Source organism: Vitis riparia, chromosome 2, assembly GCF_004353265.1.
Source record: "Vitis riparia cultivar Riparia Gloire de Montpellier isolate 1030 chromosome 2, EGFV_Vit.rip_1.0, whole genome shotgun sequence".
NCBI classification, from domain to species: Eukaryota; Viridiplantae; Streptophyta; class Magnoliopsida; order Vitales; family Vitaceae; genus Vitis; species Vitis riparia.
The window spans coordinates 18,197,310-18,213,999 of NC_048432.1; the positions used below are offsets into that span (position 1 = coordinate 18,197,310).

Here is a 16,690-nt window from a genome sequence, read left to right on the forward strand (position 1 = left end):
TGAACTCATTCACTAGCTTGGCAAATAATAATGTATGATTGTTTATTAAATAATAATATAAAAAAATTAAAATAATTAATTCCTTTTAATTTGATATCTACTTTTTTATTATAGAATAAATATATGCATATAATTGTCATGATGCTATAAAATATCTTTTTAAACATAAATGCCTAAAAATACTTAAAAGTGCAAAATTTTTATTTTATTTTTCATTAAATTGTTATTTTTTTAATTGAATTTTTACTTTCGATTAAATGGGTTTCTTAAGATTATATTAGAGGGTTCCATTATCAATATTTTATCATGGATGTTTTTATAAGGTGAAGACTAGAAAGTGGATCCTCTTTTGATGATCAAAGCCTCCCATAAAAAGTGGTTGCTTTGATTATATCACATACCATAATACCTAAATTTAGAGATTCGCATGATATTAGAAATCTCCCAACTCCACTTCCCGATACTTAATTTAGGTAACATCCAAGAAATCTCATTATAATAAAAACCACGTTTGTCCACTTAATATATATATATATAGGATTAATTTCATTAAAGCTTTTAAAATTGGGTGTAAATGCACCTAATCATTGATTTTAAATTTCATCAATTAATACCTTTATAAATTTATTTTGTTTATAAAATTTATTATTTAGAGAGATTTTAGATTAAAAAAATTAGATAGAAATGTTTAACAATTTTCTAAAAATTAAATTTTATTTTTTAAAAAATAAAATTTATACATTTATAGGGTGTTACCTAATGGAATTTTAAAAAAGAAATGATTTAATGTATATATATACTAAGCCTTATAATAATTGATTTTGTCAGAAAGACGTGGGAATATCCACTGATTCCACACAGTGATTTTAAAAAAATTAAAATAAGAAATTTAAAATTAATTAATTAATTATCCAAAGGTCAAGTTCCACGTGGCAGGGGAGTAATCCCCTAGATCCGGTTCGGCGGTGGTGGAGCAAAGACTCGTTGAAGAAGAGAAAAATGAAAACCGAGAGATGTGAAGACAGGTCAGGGCCGACGTTTTCAACCATTGATTCTTCGCCACGCCAAGGGTTCACGTGTCGTTATGCTGCGTCGCGATGCCAGATCAGCTGCTGTGATTGGTGGATTGCAGGGGTCGCGGAGGACGCGGCAACAGCAGAGCAAAAGGGTGCCGTTGAAACCACTGTGGAAGGTGACATTGGAACAGGAAATCTATTGAAGATTTAAAAGCTGGTCATCACAGAAGAGAACAGAAGAAGAAGAAGAAGAAGAAGGAGGAGGAGGAGAGTCATTAACATTCACAGGTGACTCTTCCTTTTCAGCTCATTAAGCCTGATATTTTTGCATTTGAATAAGAGTTTTTTTTTTTTTTTTCTTTTTAACATGTTCATGAGTATATGGTTATGGGTTTGAGGACCCTGATTTCTTTTTTTGATTTTCATAACAATTTGAAGTGATGGAAGTAAAGGAAAATGCTGAAAATTACTTGAAATGGGTTCCCGTTTTGTTTTGTTTTTGGTAGTTGGGTTCTGATTTCATTGAAACATGTTGCTGTTAAATCGGTTGACTTTTGTTGTGGAAGCTTAACTATTGAGATGAATCAATACCCATCTGGACAATTGAGTAATTGAAATTATGGGCTTGTACAGTTTGATTTGATCCAAACTGGGTTCTTTACTAATTGATCATGAGAGAGTGACAGATGTTAGTTTCATATACACTGTTGGGGTTGGCATATTATCAAACAGTTTAAGCTTTTTACCAATTGGTTGTTTAACATGGTATCGGAGTTTCGGTTTTTCCAAAACTTAGTTTGAAGTTATCTTATGTTTGTTCCCCCCACCACTCTTTTATTTTTGGGATTGGGGCAGCAAGAGAGTGAGAATGATTGTTTGATTTCAATTTCTGGTCCATTTTATAACAACTTAAGCTTTTGGGGCAAGTAGTGGTTTAATAAAAGAGATCTAGAGAGGGCATGTTAATACCGACTCGTTTCATTTTATGGAATTCAGATACGATCAAATTGTTATGCAAAACATGATTGAGGTGATGGTATTTCAAGGGGTTGTTGAAATTGAGTTGGGGAATTGTTTTGAGGAAGCTTCAAGCATATGTGTTAGTTTTTCTTTGGATGCATCCTGTTCTTTCCCATTCGATATGAGAACTGATAAGCTTTAACTTTAAATAGCAATTTTGGCGTAAATGACCGGGGCATAATCTTGTATCAGAACTATGTTTGCTTTTACACGTTGCTTTTGCTTGAAGAAGGCTAAGCAGCATCCTGGGTACGAGGACCCCACTACTCTTGCTTCTGAAACACCTTGTAAGTGGACAAATTAAAAGTTGATCCAACCAGCTATTTGAATTCATTTATTTTTATTTTTTATTTTTTATGAACAATTAAATGTCTATGAATTGGACCACTGCCAATCTCTGATAATCTTGAATTTGGGTGAGCATGGTGGGTGTGAAGAGACCATCTTGTTCAATGGTAGGCTCCAATAAAGCTGAACCTTCATATAGCTACCCAGCAGTGTGAGCATAAGAAGTTTATCAGGTCAATTGTCAACTTTGCAAATAAAAAGCACAATTCAAGGAAAGGCAGTACTGATCCCCTAATTGATATTCCTTCACATATCCAAATATTCTAGCTTCCAAGCATTGTGTGTCTAACTGATGTCACACTTCTATATTTTATTCTGTTTAATTATTTTTACATTTGATTTGTGGCTGTGCAGATTTTTCGGTTTATCCTAATCTTTAGAGCTAACGTGTCAAAATCTAAGGAACTTTTCACTTGTCTTTCAGTTACTGTAAATGAGGTTGAGGCATTATACGATCTATTCAAGAAACTAAGCAGTTCCATAATTGATGATGGTTTCATACACAAGGTTGGTTTTCTTTATGAGGAGTTAGCTTTCATGTCTCAATATGTGATCTCAACTTTAGGATCTGTTCTTAGTTTAAAGTCGATTAGGCTTTTATTTCTTTGACTGAGTTTTGAGATGTCTTATTCGTTTATGCTAATTTCTTTTAACATTTTTCCAATCAGGAAGAATTTCAGCTTGCTCTTTTCAGGAACAGAAGCAAGCAGAATCTCTTTGCAGACAGGGTATGTATTTTTGGATTGAATTCATATGTTCTGCTTAACTGTAAGTTCATGGCTATTTTTTAGATAAAACTTCCTGTAGTGACCAAGGAGTTGGGTAGCTTTTATTGAGTTCCTTTAAGCTGTTCAACCTTTTTCGAGATTGGCAGCCGCAATAACACAGTAAAAATTTGTACTTTGATTAAGTTGGAGTGTGTCAATCTCTGAAAGATAGATTTTGGAAATTCATTTAAAGCACAGGCAGAAAATTCAAGTCATGTCAGGTTGATTCAGGCTTTGACAAATGATGATCAAGTCTGCAGTCCACTGACCTATCATGGCTAGTTATCTGTCATCCTCATTTTGGTTATAATGTTTTTGGTTTAAACATTTCAAATTCTCAAGGAGCTGAGGACCAATGTCATCGTTTGTGTTATGTCGTGGCAATTTATTGCAGGTGTTTGATCTTTTTGATATTAAGCATAATGGGGTCATTGAATTTGGAGAATTTGTTCGATCATTAAGCATTTTTCACCCAAATTCTCCCAGCGAAGACAAAATGGAATGTAAGACCAATTTTGCAATAGTGAATAACTTCATGATCAACTTTCTCTTACAATCTTATCTATGCATTTTTCTTGTTTCAAATTAAGATGGAATTATATGTATGTAATAAGCTCCTATCCACTGCAAACCAAATGCTTTTGTGAAGACTAACTTGCTGAAAATCTCTTTGCAGTTGCATTTAAATTGTATGATCTAAGGCAGACTGGCTACATTGAGCATGAAGAGGTGAATGCCATAGCAATTTTGCTTTTGCCCTTATGTTTTCAATTTTCCATGGTATAAGTAGTCCAATTATGGATTTTTATTTATTTATTTTCCTGGAAATCTGATTCTGTTTTTTGTTTTTTGTTTTATTTTTTTTGCAACCTGCATTGTGAATTAATTATGACAACGGAAGTTGACAGAGATGGTTTCAGCTATTCTTAATGAATCGGATCTGGAAATTTCAGAAGACGTTGTTGAATCAATCGTGGATAAGGTGGTGAATACAATATTCATAGCCATGTGGACTATTTCAATTGTTATTCTGTCTAGATGTTAATTTTTGTTTGTATCTATATAGACAATGGCAGAGGCAGATTTGAAAGGAGATGGGAAGATTGATAAAGAAGAGTGGAAGGAATTTGTAGCCCGGAATCCATCAATCCTAAGAAACATGACTCTTCCATACTTAAAGTGAGTCCTGAGTTTTATCATTAACAATAGTTTTACATCTACCCATCAGTTTTTTTTCCTGAGTTGCCTACCATACATAGATGAATTACAATTAGAAACATCTAGATTTGAACTGTTTAAAAACTACTCCAACTGCTATTACTACACTGAAGTAGTTTTTATTTTGATTCGGCTTGGAAGGTTGAAGAGAAACAGGGGGTGCAGGTTCATATCAAGCACTTTTCAGCCTGACATGACTCCTGAATCCACCTGTTTCAGCCCTATCTTCTTCAACGAGCATATCAAACCTTCCAATTTGAAATTCTTTTGGTTCATTTCTCATCTAAAGTACAATGCCAAGTATGTGGTACTGGTTTGTTGAACTTCAACTTTGCCGCTCATTTTTTCCAGGCAGATAACTCTAGCATTTCCCAGCTTTGTGCTGAACTCTGAGGTACAAGATTCAGATATTGTAGCCTAAGAGACCTGGACTTCATCCATCTCTGTCACCGAAGGTGCTGAACACATTTAGAGGCATTCACTGTTGAGAAGTATAACTTTAGAGTGGATCAGTGATGATAGAAGAGCCTAAAAATGTAGTTACAAATAAGATCAGGCTGATAAGTAGTGTACTTCGTCTATCAGAAAATAAATAAATAGCGTACTTCTGTTCCTTTTGTTGATCTTATATTTTTGGTGATTATGTCTTTCTATTTTCAACAATAGTACGTTTCAATGTTTCACTATGTAGGCTGCAATATACTAACAACATAAACCTGGTTTTGTAAATTGATTGTGCATTATTTGAATCCATCTCTCCTCCAATCTAGCTTATTTGTGATAGTTTTCTGCATCTCCTTGCTGAATAGATCTCTTAGTTCAACCAGAATCAGGAATAAACAAAAACAGTAGCTGCCCATCTCCTTAAAATTCAATGAGATTCAACCAAACTACATTTTCTCTACGGTACCATCATCTAGAAAGTTCTGGAAAAACCCAGAAGGCAGAGCCTGCCTTTTTTCTCAATCCTCCCCTGCACTCTGATAGGACACTTCTTTTAGCTGTGTTGATATATGACATAAGAACAGGGCAGAAATTTTATGACAGGAAAGGAAAAACAAAACTTTTTCAATAAAGAAAAAAAACTTGGTATCTGGAAGTATATTTTTATTCACTGCATTGCTCTTTACATAGAGCTAAAACATAACAAAAAGTTAAGAGAATTTGCTAATTTCAAGCCATGTTTAACCAATTCCTAATATCAAGCCAAATATATATATATATATATATATATATATATATATATATATATATATATATATATGCAGAAAATATTTCCTAAAGACCGGGTCTATTGACCAATTATTCAGCAATTTTTTGTTTGCCCAGAACTGTAGCAACCTAAGGCACGTTTCCAACACTCCTCCTTGCCTTAGTAGTTGCAGAGGCCTATTTTGCTTCTTAAGGTTTCAAATCTAGCTTTTGGTAGAGCCTTGGTTAACACATCTGCAATTTGATCCTCAGTCTTGCAATAAAGCAGTTTAACTTCACCATCCTTTTGTTCTTCTCTTAAGTGATACAACTTGATCTTGAAATGCTTAGTCTTGCCATGAAAAACATAACCATTTGAAATTGCAATTGCAGCTTGGTTATCTACATGAATCTGTGTTGGCTCATTTTGCTTTATGTATAGATCCGCAAGTATTTTTCTGATCCAAATTGCTTAATTTATAGTAGCATTGGCTGCTACATATTTTGCTTCTGCTGTGCTTTGAGCTATCACATCTTGCTTCTTTGAGGACCATGAAAAAATTCCGGATCCAAAGCTGAAACAAAATCCTGTTATACTTCTCATGTCATCAATAGAACCTGCCCAATCACTATCAGAATAACCATGAAGTTTAAAATTCTGATAGCAAGAATATTTAATGCCATAATTTGTTGTGGCTTTGATATATCTTACAATCCTTTTGGCAGCTTGAAAATGCACTTCACTGGCACAATGCATGAATCTTGAAAGCAAGCTTACTGAAAACATTATGTCTGGTTTGGTGGCTGTAAGATACATCAAGCAACCAATCAGGCTCCTGTATTGGCTTTCATCCACTTTTTCTGCTCCATCATCTTTGCTAAATTTCTCCTTCTGATTCATTGGTGTGCTGGTTCTTTTGCAATCTTCCATGTGAAATTTGTTAAGTATTTCCTTTGCATACTTCTTTTGGCTTATGAAGACTCCATCATGATCTTGCTTCACCTCCATACCTAGAAAGTAGGACATCAAGCCAAGGTCTGTCATCTCAAATACTTCGAGCATTTCAACTTTAAACTCTTCTACCAGTTTCTCATTGCTACCTGTTACAAGCAGATCATCAACATAAACAGAAACTACAATTAAGTTAGCATCTGTTCCTTTTACATATAATGTAGCTTCCCTTGGACTTTTAACAAATTCAAGACTTTGAAGATGTTCATCAATCCTGTTGTACCAGGCCCTGGGAGTCTGTTTAAGACCATATAAGGCCTTCTTCAACAAGTAGACCTTCTCCTCCTGTCCCTTGACTTGGAATCCCTCGGGATGCTCTACATAAATTTCCTCTTGAAGATAACCATTTAAAAAAGCATATTTTACATCCAACTGGTAAGTCTTCCATCCCTTTTGTGCTGTCAAAGCAAGCAACATTCTAATTGTATTCAAGTGTGCTACTGGAGCAAAAGTTTTTGAGAAATCCACTCCAAACACTTGACTATACCCCTTCACAACTAATCTAGCTTTGTATTTATTTACAGAACCATCTGCATTAAGTTTGGTTCTATAAACCCATTTGACTCCAATGACCTTTCTGTGTTAAGGTCTGTCCACCAACTCCTAGGTGTCATTCTTTTCAATCATTCTAAGCTCCTCTTTCATTGCTTCAATCCACTTGTCATCCTTCTCTGCCTCTTCAAATTCTGCAGGCTAAAAAACAACAACATTGCTTCTTTCATAAACATCAGATAAGGACCTTGTACCTCTAACTGGGACATCATCTATGTCTTCATCAAAGTATTGCGGAACCTCTAGTAGTTGCATCTTTATTGACTCCTCCTAGTTCCATTGTTTATCCTCCATGAACTTGACATCTCTACTTATAAGAATTTTTCCATTTTGTGGTTGGAAAATTCTGTAAGCCTTGGAAGAGTTGCTATATCCAATGAAAACTCTTGGTTCTGCCTTCTTATCAAGTTTGTCTCTTTTCAGCTGTGGCACATAAGAAAAACAGAGACAACCAAAAGTTCTTAGATTCTGCAAATCTGGTTTATAACCAAACCAGGCTTCAAATGGAGTTTTTTTTCTGCAAAACTCTAGTTGGCAACCTATTCAGCAAAAAAACTGCAGTGTTTGCAGCCTCTGCCCACAATTTCTTTGGCAACTCCTTCTCATGTAGCATACACCTTGTCATCTCCATAATACTTCGATTTTTTTTCTCACTTACTTCATTCTGTTGTGGAGTGTAAGGTGCTGTGAGTTGGTACTCAATACCGGCTTCTTCATAGAACTTATAAAAAATTCATTTGTGTATTCTTTCCCATTATCTGACCTTATCTTCTACATCCTGCAATTGCTTTGATTCTCCACCATGCTTTATATTTCCAAAATACATTAGCAACCTTAGATTTGGATTTGAGGAAATAAATCCAACAAAATCTGGTATAATCATCAATAAATGCAATGTAGTACTTACTACCATTTAAAGATGGTGTTTTTTGAGGTCCTCCAACATCTGTGTGTACCAGTTGCAGCTTGTGCATTGCTCTCCATGTTGTTTGAGGGAAGAGTCTTCTAGTTTGCTTGCCATATTGACAAGCCACACAATCAGCTAGCTTGTCTTCCAGCAATGGCACACCTTTCACCAAATTATGTTTCTGCATATATAGAAGTCCAACATGGTGAAAATGCCCGAGCCTTTTGTGCCATAATTCTGCATTGCTAACAGTGCTTGAAAATGCTATTTGCTCATCCTCTATTAAATTTAGAACAAAACTTTTTGCTCTCATTTTCACTTTGAATACATCTCTACCTTTCGCGTCTTTGATCATGCACCATTTGTCTTCAAATATGACTTTGAAACTTTTTTCAATCAGTTGTCCAACACTAAGCAGGTTTTGATCAATGTCAGGCGCATATAGAACATCAGTAATATACTTCAAACCTATTAAGCTTTCTATAGCCACGGTTCATTTACCCTTAACTGAAATAAATTCACCATTTCCAATTTTTACTTTGGAGATGATAGTTTTATCAAGCTCCTTAAAGAGCTCTTGATCATTGGTCATGTGGTTTGTGCAACCACTATCAATCAACCAGGAATCACTAGAGCTGTTCTTGTTGTGAAGCATGTTGCAACAAATGTTGCAACAAAAAGTTGCTCTTCTTGATGTTGCTCAGTAGAAGCTTTTGCCTCTTCATGTTGTTGTGACTTGCAAATCCGCTCCATGTGTCCAATCTGACCACATTTCCTGCACTTGACATTAGGCCTCCACCAACACTTCCTTTGTGGGTGATTTGTCTTTTTGCAGTGTGGGCAAGGTGGATAGGTTCCATCCTTGTTTTTGTTGTTGTTGTTAGTCTTCTTGTTGTTATTCTTATTGTTGTTTTTCTTGTCCTTGCCTCCTCTTGAATTTTCTGCCTTTGCTTGAAGAGCACCTTCCATCGATTCTTCTTTTCTTATCATTCTCCTTTGCTCTTATGCCTGCAATGCATTCACCAATTTTGCCAAGGATATACTTGACAAATCCTTAGATTCTTCTAATGAAGAAATTTTAGACTCATACTTTTCAGGCAGAGTAACAAGAATTTTTTGCACAATTCCTTCATTAGAGAAGTCCTTACCAAGCAACCTCACCTTGTTTACTATGCCCAACAACTTGTCAGAGTAGTCTTTGATGGTTTCTGTCTCCTTCATTTTCAGCATTTCAAACTCCCTAATCAAGTTGAGTACTTGCATATTTTTGGTTCTTTCATTGCCTTGGTATTCCTTTTTGAGGTAGTCCCAAATATATTTTGCTGACTCCAGGTCCATGATTCTTGTAAATATAGTGCTTGAAACAACAGAGAATAAGTAGGCTTTAGCTTTGGACTTCTTGGTCTTCCTCTCTTTGTGGGTCTTAAGCTGAGTCATCGTAGGGTTCGCCGACAATGGGAGAACATCATAGTCTTCCTCTATAACTTCCCAAAGATCTAATGCTTCAAGATGGACTGTCATTCTAACAGCCCAAGCTTGATAGTTATCACCATCAAAAATCGATGGCGCAACATGGGAGAAAGTTGTTTCAGTTTCCATTTCTGGTTTCACTCAACTCATAGATCCCTCAAGAAGAATTGCTCTGATACCAAATTGTTGATATATGACACAAGAACAGGGCAGAAATTTTATGATAGCAAAGGAAAAACAAAACTTTTTCAATAAAAAAAAAAACACTTGGAATCTGGAAGTATATTTTTATTCACTGTATTGCTCTTTATATAGAGCTGAAACATAACAGAAAGTCAAAAGAATTTGCTAATTTCAAGCCATGTCTAACCAATTCCTAATATCAAGCCAATATATATATATATGCAGAAAATATTTCCTAAAGACTTGGTCTATCGACCAATTATTCAGCAATTTTTTGTTTGCCCAGAACTGTAGCAACCTAAGGCACGTTTCCAACAAGCTGAGTATGATATTATTCTCAAGGCTTCATCAGCTTGCAGACAGCATACATTCCTTAGATAGAACCAGTCCCAACTTTAGCTTATTTAATTCTGAATCATGTGTACGGTATATCATCTTTGGCCTATATTCTTTAACCAGTGATGCAATTCCCAGCCAAAAGTGAAATGCCAGAGTACCTGAAAATATTTTTAAAATCCATAGAACATGGTCACATATCCTCCCTAGAGATTGGTTTACAACCAGAAAAATGTCAAGTTTGACTGGCTTTTCTTGTTAAAAAGCAGTGTTTCAAGAGAACTTTACTTTCAAAGGTAAGCTCTTTGTATGGAATAATTCCCTCTCTAGCATCCTCCCATCAAAGAAGAAAGCACCAGATTCCAGACTCAAATGGACGATAATCCTCACAGTTCTAAAGGAATTTGTTGTCATCTTTCATCAGGATTTATCAGGCCAAGAAGAAGCCCCATCCATTGTTGGTGGAAATGGACAACACGCTTTGCTTGTAGAACTACTACACTTATAGGTGATATCAAGTTTTGATACTTATGGGAAAGAATAACATCCCCACAGCTTTGATCCTTTGTTCCACCCATTGGGTTTGGTAGCATACCAGCATCATGCCTGAATTCAAACTGAAACTACTTTAAATCCGTAAAGATCTTATATACTATGAGTTCTTCATGATCCTCTAAATCCAAAATGGGAGTGAGTACACTTAACTTTCATATTAAAAGATTACTTTCATTTATAACAAACTCTACAAGAGAGAATGCTCTTCGAAGGGTTCAAAACCTCGGTTTAACAGGGGAAAAAAGCAAGAAAAGAAAGAAAATCAATCAAGCCCAAACGAACAAAATGTTGAATTCGATCGTGCCAGTCTCTATTACAAATAGGTTATTCATTGAAGATAGAAAGCTTAGTGGTAAATCTAAAGATTCTCTGGGAAAAAAGTAACTCTCAGGAATCCTCTTTTTGGGCAGCCAACTTCACTATTAACCCTTTCCTTTTTAAATGACTCAATGTGGTTTAGATTCATACAACCCTAGTACAAATATATATATATATAAAGGAAAACCATAGGATTAAGTTACTAACATATATAGAGAAGTGTTCTTGATGGGCTGTGCTTGTATGAAGCAGCGGCAGGAACGCAAAAGCGCAGTGATTCTTGCTGCTCAAACTTGCTGTAAGCTTCATTTTCTTTGTCATTTAACTTGCTTTTTGGGTTTAAATTGGACCTTCTTTGATCCATTCAGGTTCTACTTGGATCAATTTTGTGGTTATTTTTTGGCTGCTAATGTTCTTTTATTCCATGAACTGCCTTTTGTACTTGCAGTTAAAGTGGCAGATGTGGAAGCGTTGTATGAGCTGTTCAGGAAATTAAGCAGTTCTGTGGTTGATGATGGGCTTATCAGCAAAGTAACTTCCATTTTATCACTCCCATTACCCATTTAGTAAATGTATTAAACCAAGAAGTAGGATGAACCTCTACTATCAACTCAGTGGATTTGTTTACAGATTAAAGTAACTTGATATGGTTTCTGCAGTAATTATTCTGAATTTGGGTTTTGGTTTTTCAGGATGAGTTTCGGCTTGGCTTATTCAGGAACAGCAAGAAGCAGAGTCTTCTTGCAGATAGGGTCAGCTTCTGTCTCTATACTTGATATTCATTTGAGAGAAAAGAACCAAAAATTGGAACACCATTAAATTAAACACTGTAATCCCATTTGATTTTTCCTTATAATAACAAGATATTGGTTTGATTCTGCTTCTAAAGATCTTCAATCTGTTCGACTTGAAACATGATGGGATGATAGAGTTTGGAGAATTCATCCGGTCTTTGAGCATTTTCCACCCAGATGCTCCCCAAGAAGAAAAAATTGCTTGTATGAAGTTCCCTTAACCCCAGTGCAGTTCGTGTTTGTCTTATAATTGGCTTAACGCTTTGATCCTTGTATGACAGTTGCATTTCAATTATACAATACAGGACAGACAGGCTTCATCGAACATGAGGAGGTAAAGATTGCTTATTATGGACTAATCACCAAAAAGAAAGCAGATGAGTTTTACCCCAAATGAAGTGCTCATTCTTTTGAATTTACTCGGTTTTAGGTCAGGGAGATGGTTTTCGCCTTCCTGAATGAGTCAGACTTGATCCTTTCTGATGACCTTGTTGAAGCCATTATTGATAAGGTTCGCATTACTGGACGATAGAGCCTTTAGAAGTTATAGTATGATCATATAATGGTTGACTGCATTACTTTTGCTTTGTATCTGTAAAGACTTTCAGTGAAGTAGATACAAAAGGAGATGGAAAGATTGATCCAGAAGAGTGGAATGAATTCATTTCTCGGAATCCATCCATACTAAAGAACATGACCATCCCATATTTGAAGTAATTCACTCTTATCCTCACTGAACTCAAAACTATCGAAAATGAAACTTGATATAGACGATTTTAGAGGTAAAACACACACCTGATGGAATTTCATTGTTGCAGGGATATTGGAACTTCATTTCCCAGTTTTGTGCTGAGATCAGACCCTGAAGATTAACAACTTGGGATAACACTTGATTACACAAGAATAAAGAGATTTATGTACCGTTATTTTATCTATGACAAAGATCAATGAACTAAACCATTGTATTTCACAATGTAAGTGATCTATCCATGAGTATTATACATTCTACTCTTGCTAATAAAAATTGCAGAGGTTCAAGTTATCAGATAGGAAAATCTGAAGATCAAATACTTAATGGGGCAATAAGCATTTGGCCCTTGCTGAGAAGCTTCTCCATCGATTCATCTGGCCTTGACCACCAACATGTCCTGCAAGTTTGAGGGATAGCACATCCCAGTGTGCAGGCTGGACCACACATTGTCTGCCAGGATGGCGTTCACTACATCGGTTGGATGGAACTGGTCCCACCAGATATGATTTGAGGCGTTGCTGCAGGCCATTTCTGGTGAAAGGCACATGATCCAGCCCCGGTACCTGCCTAGTCCACAGCAGGCATCTGCAGTGAAATTGAAACCTGGAGGTGGAGATCAGAACTCATGGCATGAGACAAGGATCCTACCCAAAAAATGAAGGTAAAAGCTTAAATGATCTCACCATAGCGCTTGTAGTTCTTTAGTATATCCATTGAACCTTCAAACACATCACAGAAGATGATGTTGGCGTCATGGAGCTCCTCACCAAGTTCCTCAAGCATGTATCTCATCACAAAGTTGAACTCCATTATCATATCGTTGATCTCCTTCACACACTCCCCATTCTGGCTTCCATACAGCCACAGGTAGTAGGGAGAACAGCCTATAGGTGCCAACCCCATCACCACCACTTTTCGAACATTCGCATTGTACAAGTTCTGGATACCATCAACATCAATGAATTAGAGATTTTCCAGGAAAATTATCATCCTCTAGCCTGTTTTATGGATATGATTAAGCTATATGAGTAAATGATATGTATATATGCACCATGATTTCTTGCTTTACTGTGGTTGCCAAGAACTGGTTGAAACTCCATGGCAGGTAAAGATTTTGAACATTCGACATATTGAGCAGATAGTAATGTATGTAGTCATTGATTCCGATTGAGATGTAGAACAACGAATTCGAGATTAGGTCGTTCGCTGCAGCCTCTCCCAGGCTCAGTATGAACTGCTGAAATGTGTCTGTAACCTGCTCAATCTGCTGTGTGAAGGACATGTGCTGACCCTGTAGGGACAATGATATCAAAATTACATAGCCCAGAACAGCATATTTAGATTGAAAACTGACATGGTTCTAATCGGAGGTCATCAATTTCGGGATTTTTATGCAGAGTTGTTTCACATATTAAAGCCTACCAGTTCTGATCCGCTCGAGAAAATGATTCCAGCACCAGCAGAGGCATAATTCACTCCATGAATCATATCTTCTACCATTCCAGATTGCCCCAGATAACTTGGTACAAAAGGAAGACCAAGGCGTAATGCTGAGAAATGGATTCAAAACAGAGAGTGTAATGAGAAAAGGTTACACCAAATTTAATTTCATCAGAACAAAAGGTGAAGAATGTGTATGCTCTAGGTGGGAATCGAGGGTTTAGAATTGGAAAATCCCAATTCCCATTTCTCTGTTTGATCGTGTAACTGTCGGTAACTTAGAATGGAATTCAAATCCCATGTACCCCAGATTTCTAAGAATTGGGAATTCAAGCGAAATTCAAGTTTGGCTGAATAGACACAGCCCGATCAACAATTTCCAATCAAGAAGGCACAATCAAGACTAATTAAAATCAGAACAAGAAACATGTATGCTCCATTTGGTTGCTGAGAAAATGCAGGAAACCAAGGAAATTAAGATTGAATATTAAATTAAATTAAATCTCCACTTAACTGCTAATAGGAATCAAAACAAGAAGAACCATAGAAAACCCAGTAGTCCATTCAGTTTTCTCGATTTTCTCAGCAGCCAAAGAAAATCAAGAAAATCACCATTAGGGACCCAAGAAAACTTGAAAAAAAGAAGAAGAAGAAGAAAAAAAAAGAAGAAGCCCAAAAGCACATCCATTTTCCCAGCAACCAAACAGAATCAAGAAAGCTCAAAATACCAAGATAATCAACTGGGATTCTTCCATTGCAGAACCTCCCGGTGGGCTTGTGGGTGTCAAAATCTCTTCCATACGGAAGGTGATCCGCGCGAGCCAAGGTGCCGAGGAAGTTGTTGTTGCCGCAGTCCACAGAGGAGTCACCAATGATGAAGAAGGCTGGAACCAGAGGAGAAGAAGAAGCTGAGGCTGAAGGAGAAGTCACCAATGACGAAGAAGCTGATGATCGAGGAGGCACTGGAGGGGCATTGGCATTGGAGTTCGAGAAGAGATCTTCGAGTTCTTGAGGGTGTTTCCGAGCTTTTGGTTGAAGAAACATGGTGGAAACCAGAATGCAGTGGAGGAATATGGCAGAGTTGATCAACATTGCAGAGAGAGAACAGAGAGAGAGAAAAAAAAAAAAAAACTGAATTTGGCGGGTAAGATATACTGTTGAACTTGCGGAAAAAGTCCAAAAACACCCTTGAAATTGCGATAAGGTCAGCGTAAATTCTTTATATTACCATTATAAAAACTGTTTCGTACTTAGCCTCGATACTACATCAAATTGGTACTACCGAAGAGTGAGACTCCTTACATTGTGTCATGTATGCATTTTTTTTATTGCATTGATATGTATTTTAAGTTTATTTTAGTACCTTGTATTTTAATTCAATTCTTTTGTATTTGGTCCATTTATTTGCAATTGATACGATTTATTTGTATAAACTCATTATATATATTCAAAGATTAAGATACGGAATTCAATAGGTATCAATTCAACAGTGTTTTATATTTCAATTCTATTTATTTTTGATATGATCGTATCACTTAAATTTTAATATTTAAATCAAATATTAAGATTTTGATATATACGAGCAAGATAGTTAAGGCAAGTATATCCTTATGCTACACTCCACACATGCGTGATGAAAATGGTGAGGGGCGAAATGATGCCCCTTGGGGAATAAGCAACTTTTTGGATCTCAAAAATCAATTATTTCTCTCATTTGATTTTGGTGTTAGAAATTGAAATCGACCATCCATGTTAATAACAGTGTCAATGTAAACATATTAAATTGTCTTTTACTCTATGTGAGCCCTCTTGTGCCACTTAGTGTTTCTCGCTCTTCTTAAGATCTTTGATTCTTTATCTCATCTCTTTTAAAACTTTTTTCTCTTGTCACCAAGAATATTTATAAAGATATTTCCACTAATTTTCCTTATAGTATAAGAAATATAATTATACATTATAAAGTTAGAAAATATTATATATAATATTCCTTTTATAATATATATATATATATATATATATAAAAGACACTTTCTTAGCAATCTTCACCCTAAATCAAATTTTATGGAGATAACCTTCCATCTCTTTATAATCTATCATTTATTTGTGTGTATCACTCTCTTTGTGTCCCTCTTCCTTTCATGCACCACATTCTTGTCACACGCCACTATCTTCTTGTTTCATATATTATTGATAATAGAAAAATTGACTTCACTTTCGATTAAAATTCTTTTTGTAATCTTCTTCAATACTCTATTCCCTTTGCTTTCCATGAAATCTTCATATAAGATTATTTGGGAGATCTTCAATCAAGGTTTCTAAGCATCTTCACCCAAGACTCTCTAGACATCTTCAACCTAGCTCTAATACCACTTAAATCGTCAATGCAAACATATTAAATGAACACAAAAATAAAGCAAACCACACAAACAATACACGAAATTTTAAAGTAGTTCGATCAATCATGCCTACCTTCAAAGAAGAAAAAAAAATATTTCATTATATAATAGAGAATATTACAAATGACAAAAAAAAATGTAATTATCGGATTTCTTTGTATCTCCACCATGAATCATAAACTTTTTTACTCCAGCAAGTGTTTTTCATTTTTCTTCGTATCTACACCTTAGTGAGCCCTTTCGATCTAGTAGTGTCTTTTGTTCTTCCTCACATCTTTATTTTATCTCTCTCATAGCTTTTTTTCTCTCTAAATATAAAATATTTCCATTAACTTTTCTTAATCCATAAATAGTATATTTTAAATAGGGGTTTGAGAAACCTTTCCAACACTCTTCACCAATCACAAAAGAAGAAG

The 16,690-nt window shown here is 35.6% G+C and overlaps 5 protein-coding genes across 7 annotated transcripts; 2 read left to right on the forward strand and 3 right to left on the reverse strand.

Moving 5' to 3' along the window:
* The first annotated feature begins 1,042 nt into the window (after positions 1-1,042).
* LOC117933832 (calcineurin B-like protein 8) lies at positions 1,043-5,138 on the forward strand. The gene is made up of 9 exons (XM_034855385.1): positions 1,043-1,304; positions 2,229-2,323; positions 2,809-2,891; positions 3,053-3,112; positions 3,546-3,654; positions 3,828-3,880; positions 4,053-4,133; positions 4,218-4,330; positions 4,721-5,138. The coding sequence occupies exons 2-9, from the start codon at positions 2,233-2,235 to the stop codon at positions 4,788-4,790; spliced, it is 660 nt and encodes a 219-aa protein (XP_034711276.1). The 5' UTR covers positions 1,043-1,304; positions 2,229-2,232; the 3' UTR covers positions 4,791-5,138.
* Positions 5,139-6,032: 894 nt separating this feature from the next.
* Positions 6,033-6,989, reverse strand: LOC117930888 (uncharacterized mitochondrial protein AtMg00810-like). The gene has a single exon (XM_034851662.1). The coding sequence runs from the start codon at positions 6,987-6,989 to the stop codon at positions 6,033-6,035; it is 957 nt and encodes a 318-aa protein (XP_034707553.1).
* A 2,044-nt stretch (positions 6,990-9,033) lies between these two features.
* LOC117930892 lies at positions 9,034-9,630 on the reverse strand. The gene has a single exon (XM_034851676.1). The coding sequence runs from the start codon at positions 9,628-9,630 to the stop codon at positions 9,034-9,036; it is 597 nt and encodes a 198-aa protein (XP_034707567.1).
* A 1,260-nt stretch (positions 9,631-10,890) lies between these two features.
* On the forward strand, positions 10,891-14,217 carry LOC117933840 (calcineurin B-like protein 7). Of its 3 annotated transcripts, none has more exons than XR_004654382.1 (9): positions 10,891-11,191; positions 11,342-11,424; positions 11,586-11,645; positions 11,783-11,891; positions 11,969-12,021; positions 12,118-12,198; positions 12,288-12,400; positions 12,506-13,099; positions 13,836-14,217. XR_004654382.1 is itself a non-coding variant. In XM_034855399.1 (8 exons), exons 1-8 carry the CDS (start codon positions 11,122-11,124, stop codon positions 12,558-12,560), a joined length of 624 nt encoding a protein of 207 aa, XP_034711290.1. In that variant the 5' UTR covers positions 10,891-11,121; the 3' UTR covers positions 12,561-13,421. The 3 variants fall into 3 exon arrangements, 1 of the variants encoding a protein (XP_034711290.1); XR_004654381.1 differs by lacking the exon at positions 13,836-14,217 and adding an exon at positions 13,175-13,421; XM_034855399.1 differs by lacking the exon at positions 13,836-14,217 and having other exon boundaries at positions 12,506-13,421.
* LOC117933815 (GDSL esterase/lipase 7) lies at positions 12,783-14,970 on the reverse strand. Its single transcript, XM_034855368.1, has 5 exons — positions 14,607-14,970; positions 13,861-13,988; positions 13,490-13,729; positions 13,122-13,377; positions 12,783-13,041 (listed from the first exon to the last, which is right to left on the reverse strand). The coding sequence occupies exons 1-5, from the start codon at positions 14,968-14,970 to the stop codon at positions 12,809-12,811; spliced, it is 1,221 nt and encodes a 406-aa protein (XP_034711259.1). The 3' UTR covers positions 12,783-12,808.
* Positions 14,971-16,690: the final 1,720 nt, after the last annotated feature.

Coding starts and splice junctions, on each gene's coding strand:
- LOC117933832 (XM_034855385.1), top strand. CDS start 2,233: ATGTTTGCTTTTACACGTTGCTTTTGCTTGAAGAAGGCTAAGCAGCAT. Junction 2,324..2,808: donor TCTTGCTTCTGAAACACCTT/GTAAGTGGACAA, acceptor CTTGTCTTTCAG/TTACTGTAAATGAGGTTGAG. Junction 3,113..3,545: donor AGAATCTCTTTGCAGACAGG/GTATGTATTTTT, acceptor AATTTATTGCAG/GTGTTTGATCTTTTTGATAT.
- LOC117930888 (XM_034851662.1), bottom strand. CDS start 6,989: ATGTTGCTTGCTTTGACAGCACAAAAGGGATGGAAGACTTACCAGTTG.
- LOC117930892 (XM_034851676.1), bottom strand. CDS start 9,630: ATGGAAACTGAAACAACTTTCTCCCATGTTGCGCCATCGATTTTTGAT.
- LOC117933840 (XM_034855399.1), top strand. CDS start 11,122: ATGGGCTGTGCTTGTATGAAGCAGCGGCAGGAACGCAAAAGCGCAGTG. Junction 11,646..11,782: donor AGAGTCTTCTTGCAGATAGG/GTCAGCTTCTGT, acceptor CTGCTTCTAAAG/ATCTTCAATCTGTTCGACTT. Junction 11,892..11,968: donor CCAAGAAGAAAAAATTGCTT/GTATGAAGTTCC, acceptor CTTGTATGACAG/TTGCATTTCAATTATACAAT.
- LOC117933815 (XM_034855368.1), bottom strand. CDS start 14,970: ATGTTGATCAACTCTGCCATATTCCTCCACTGCATTCTGGTTTCCACC. Junction 13,730..13,860: donor TCTCGAGCGGATCAGAACTG/GTAGGCTTTAAT, acceptor TTGTCCCTACAG/GGTCAGCACATGTCCTTCAC. Junction 13,042..13,121: donor AAAGAACTACAAGCGCTATG/GTGAGATCATTT, acceptor CTCCACCTCCAG/GTTTCAATTTCACTGCAGAT.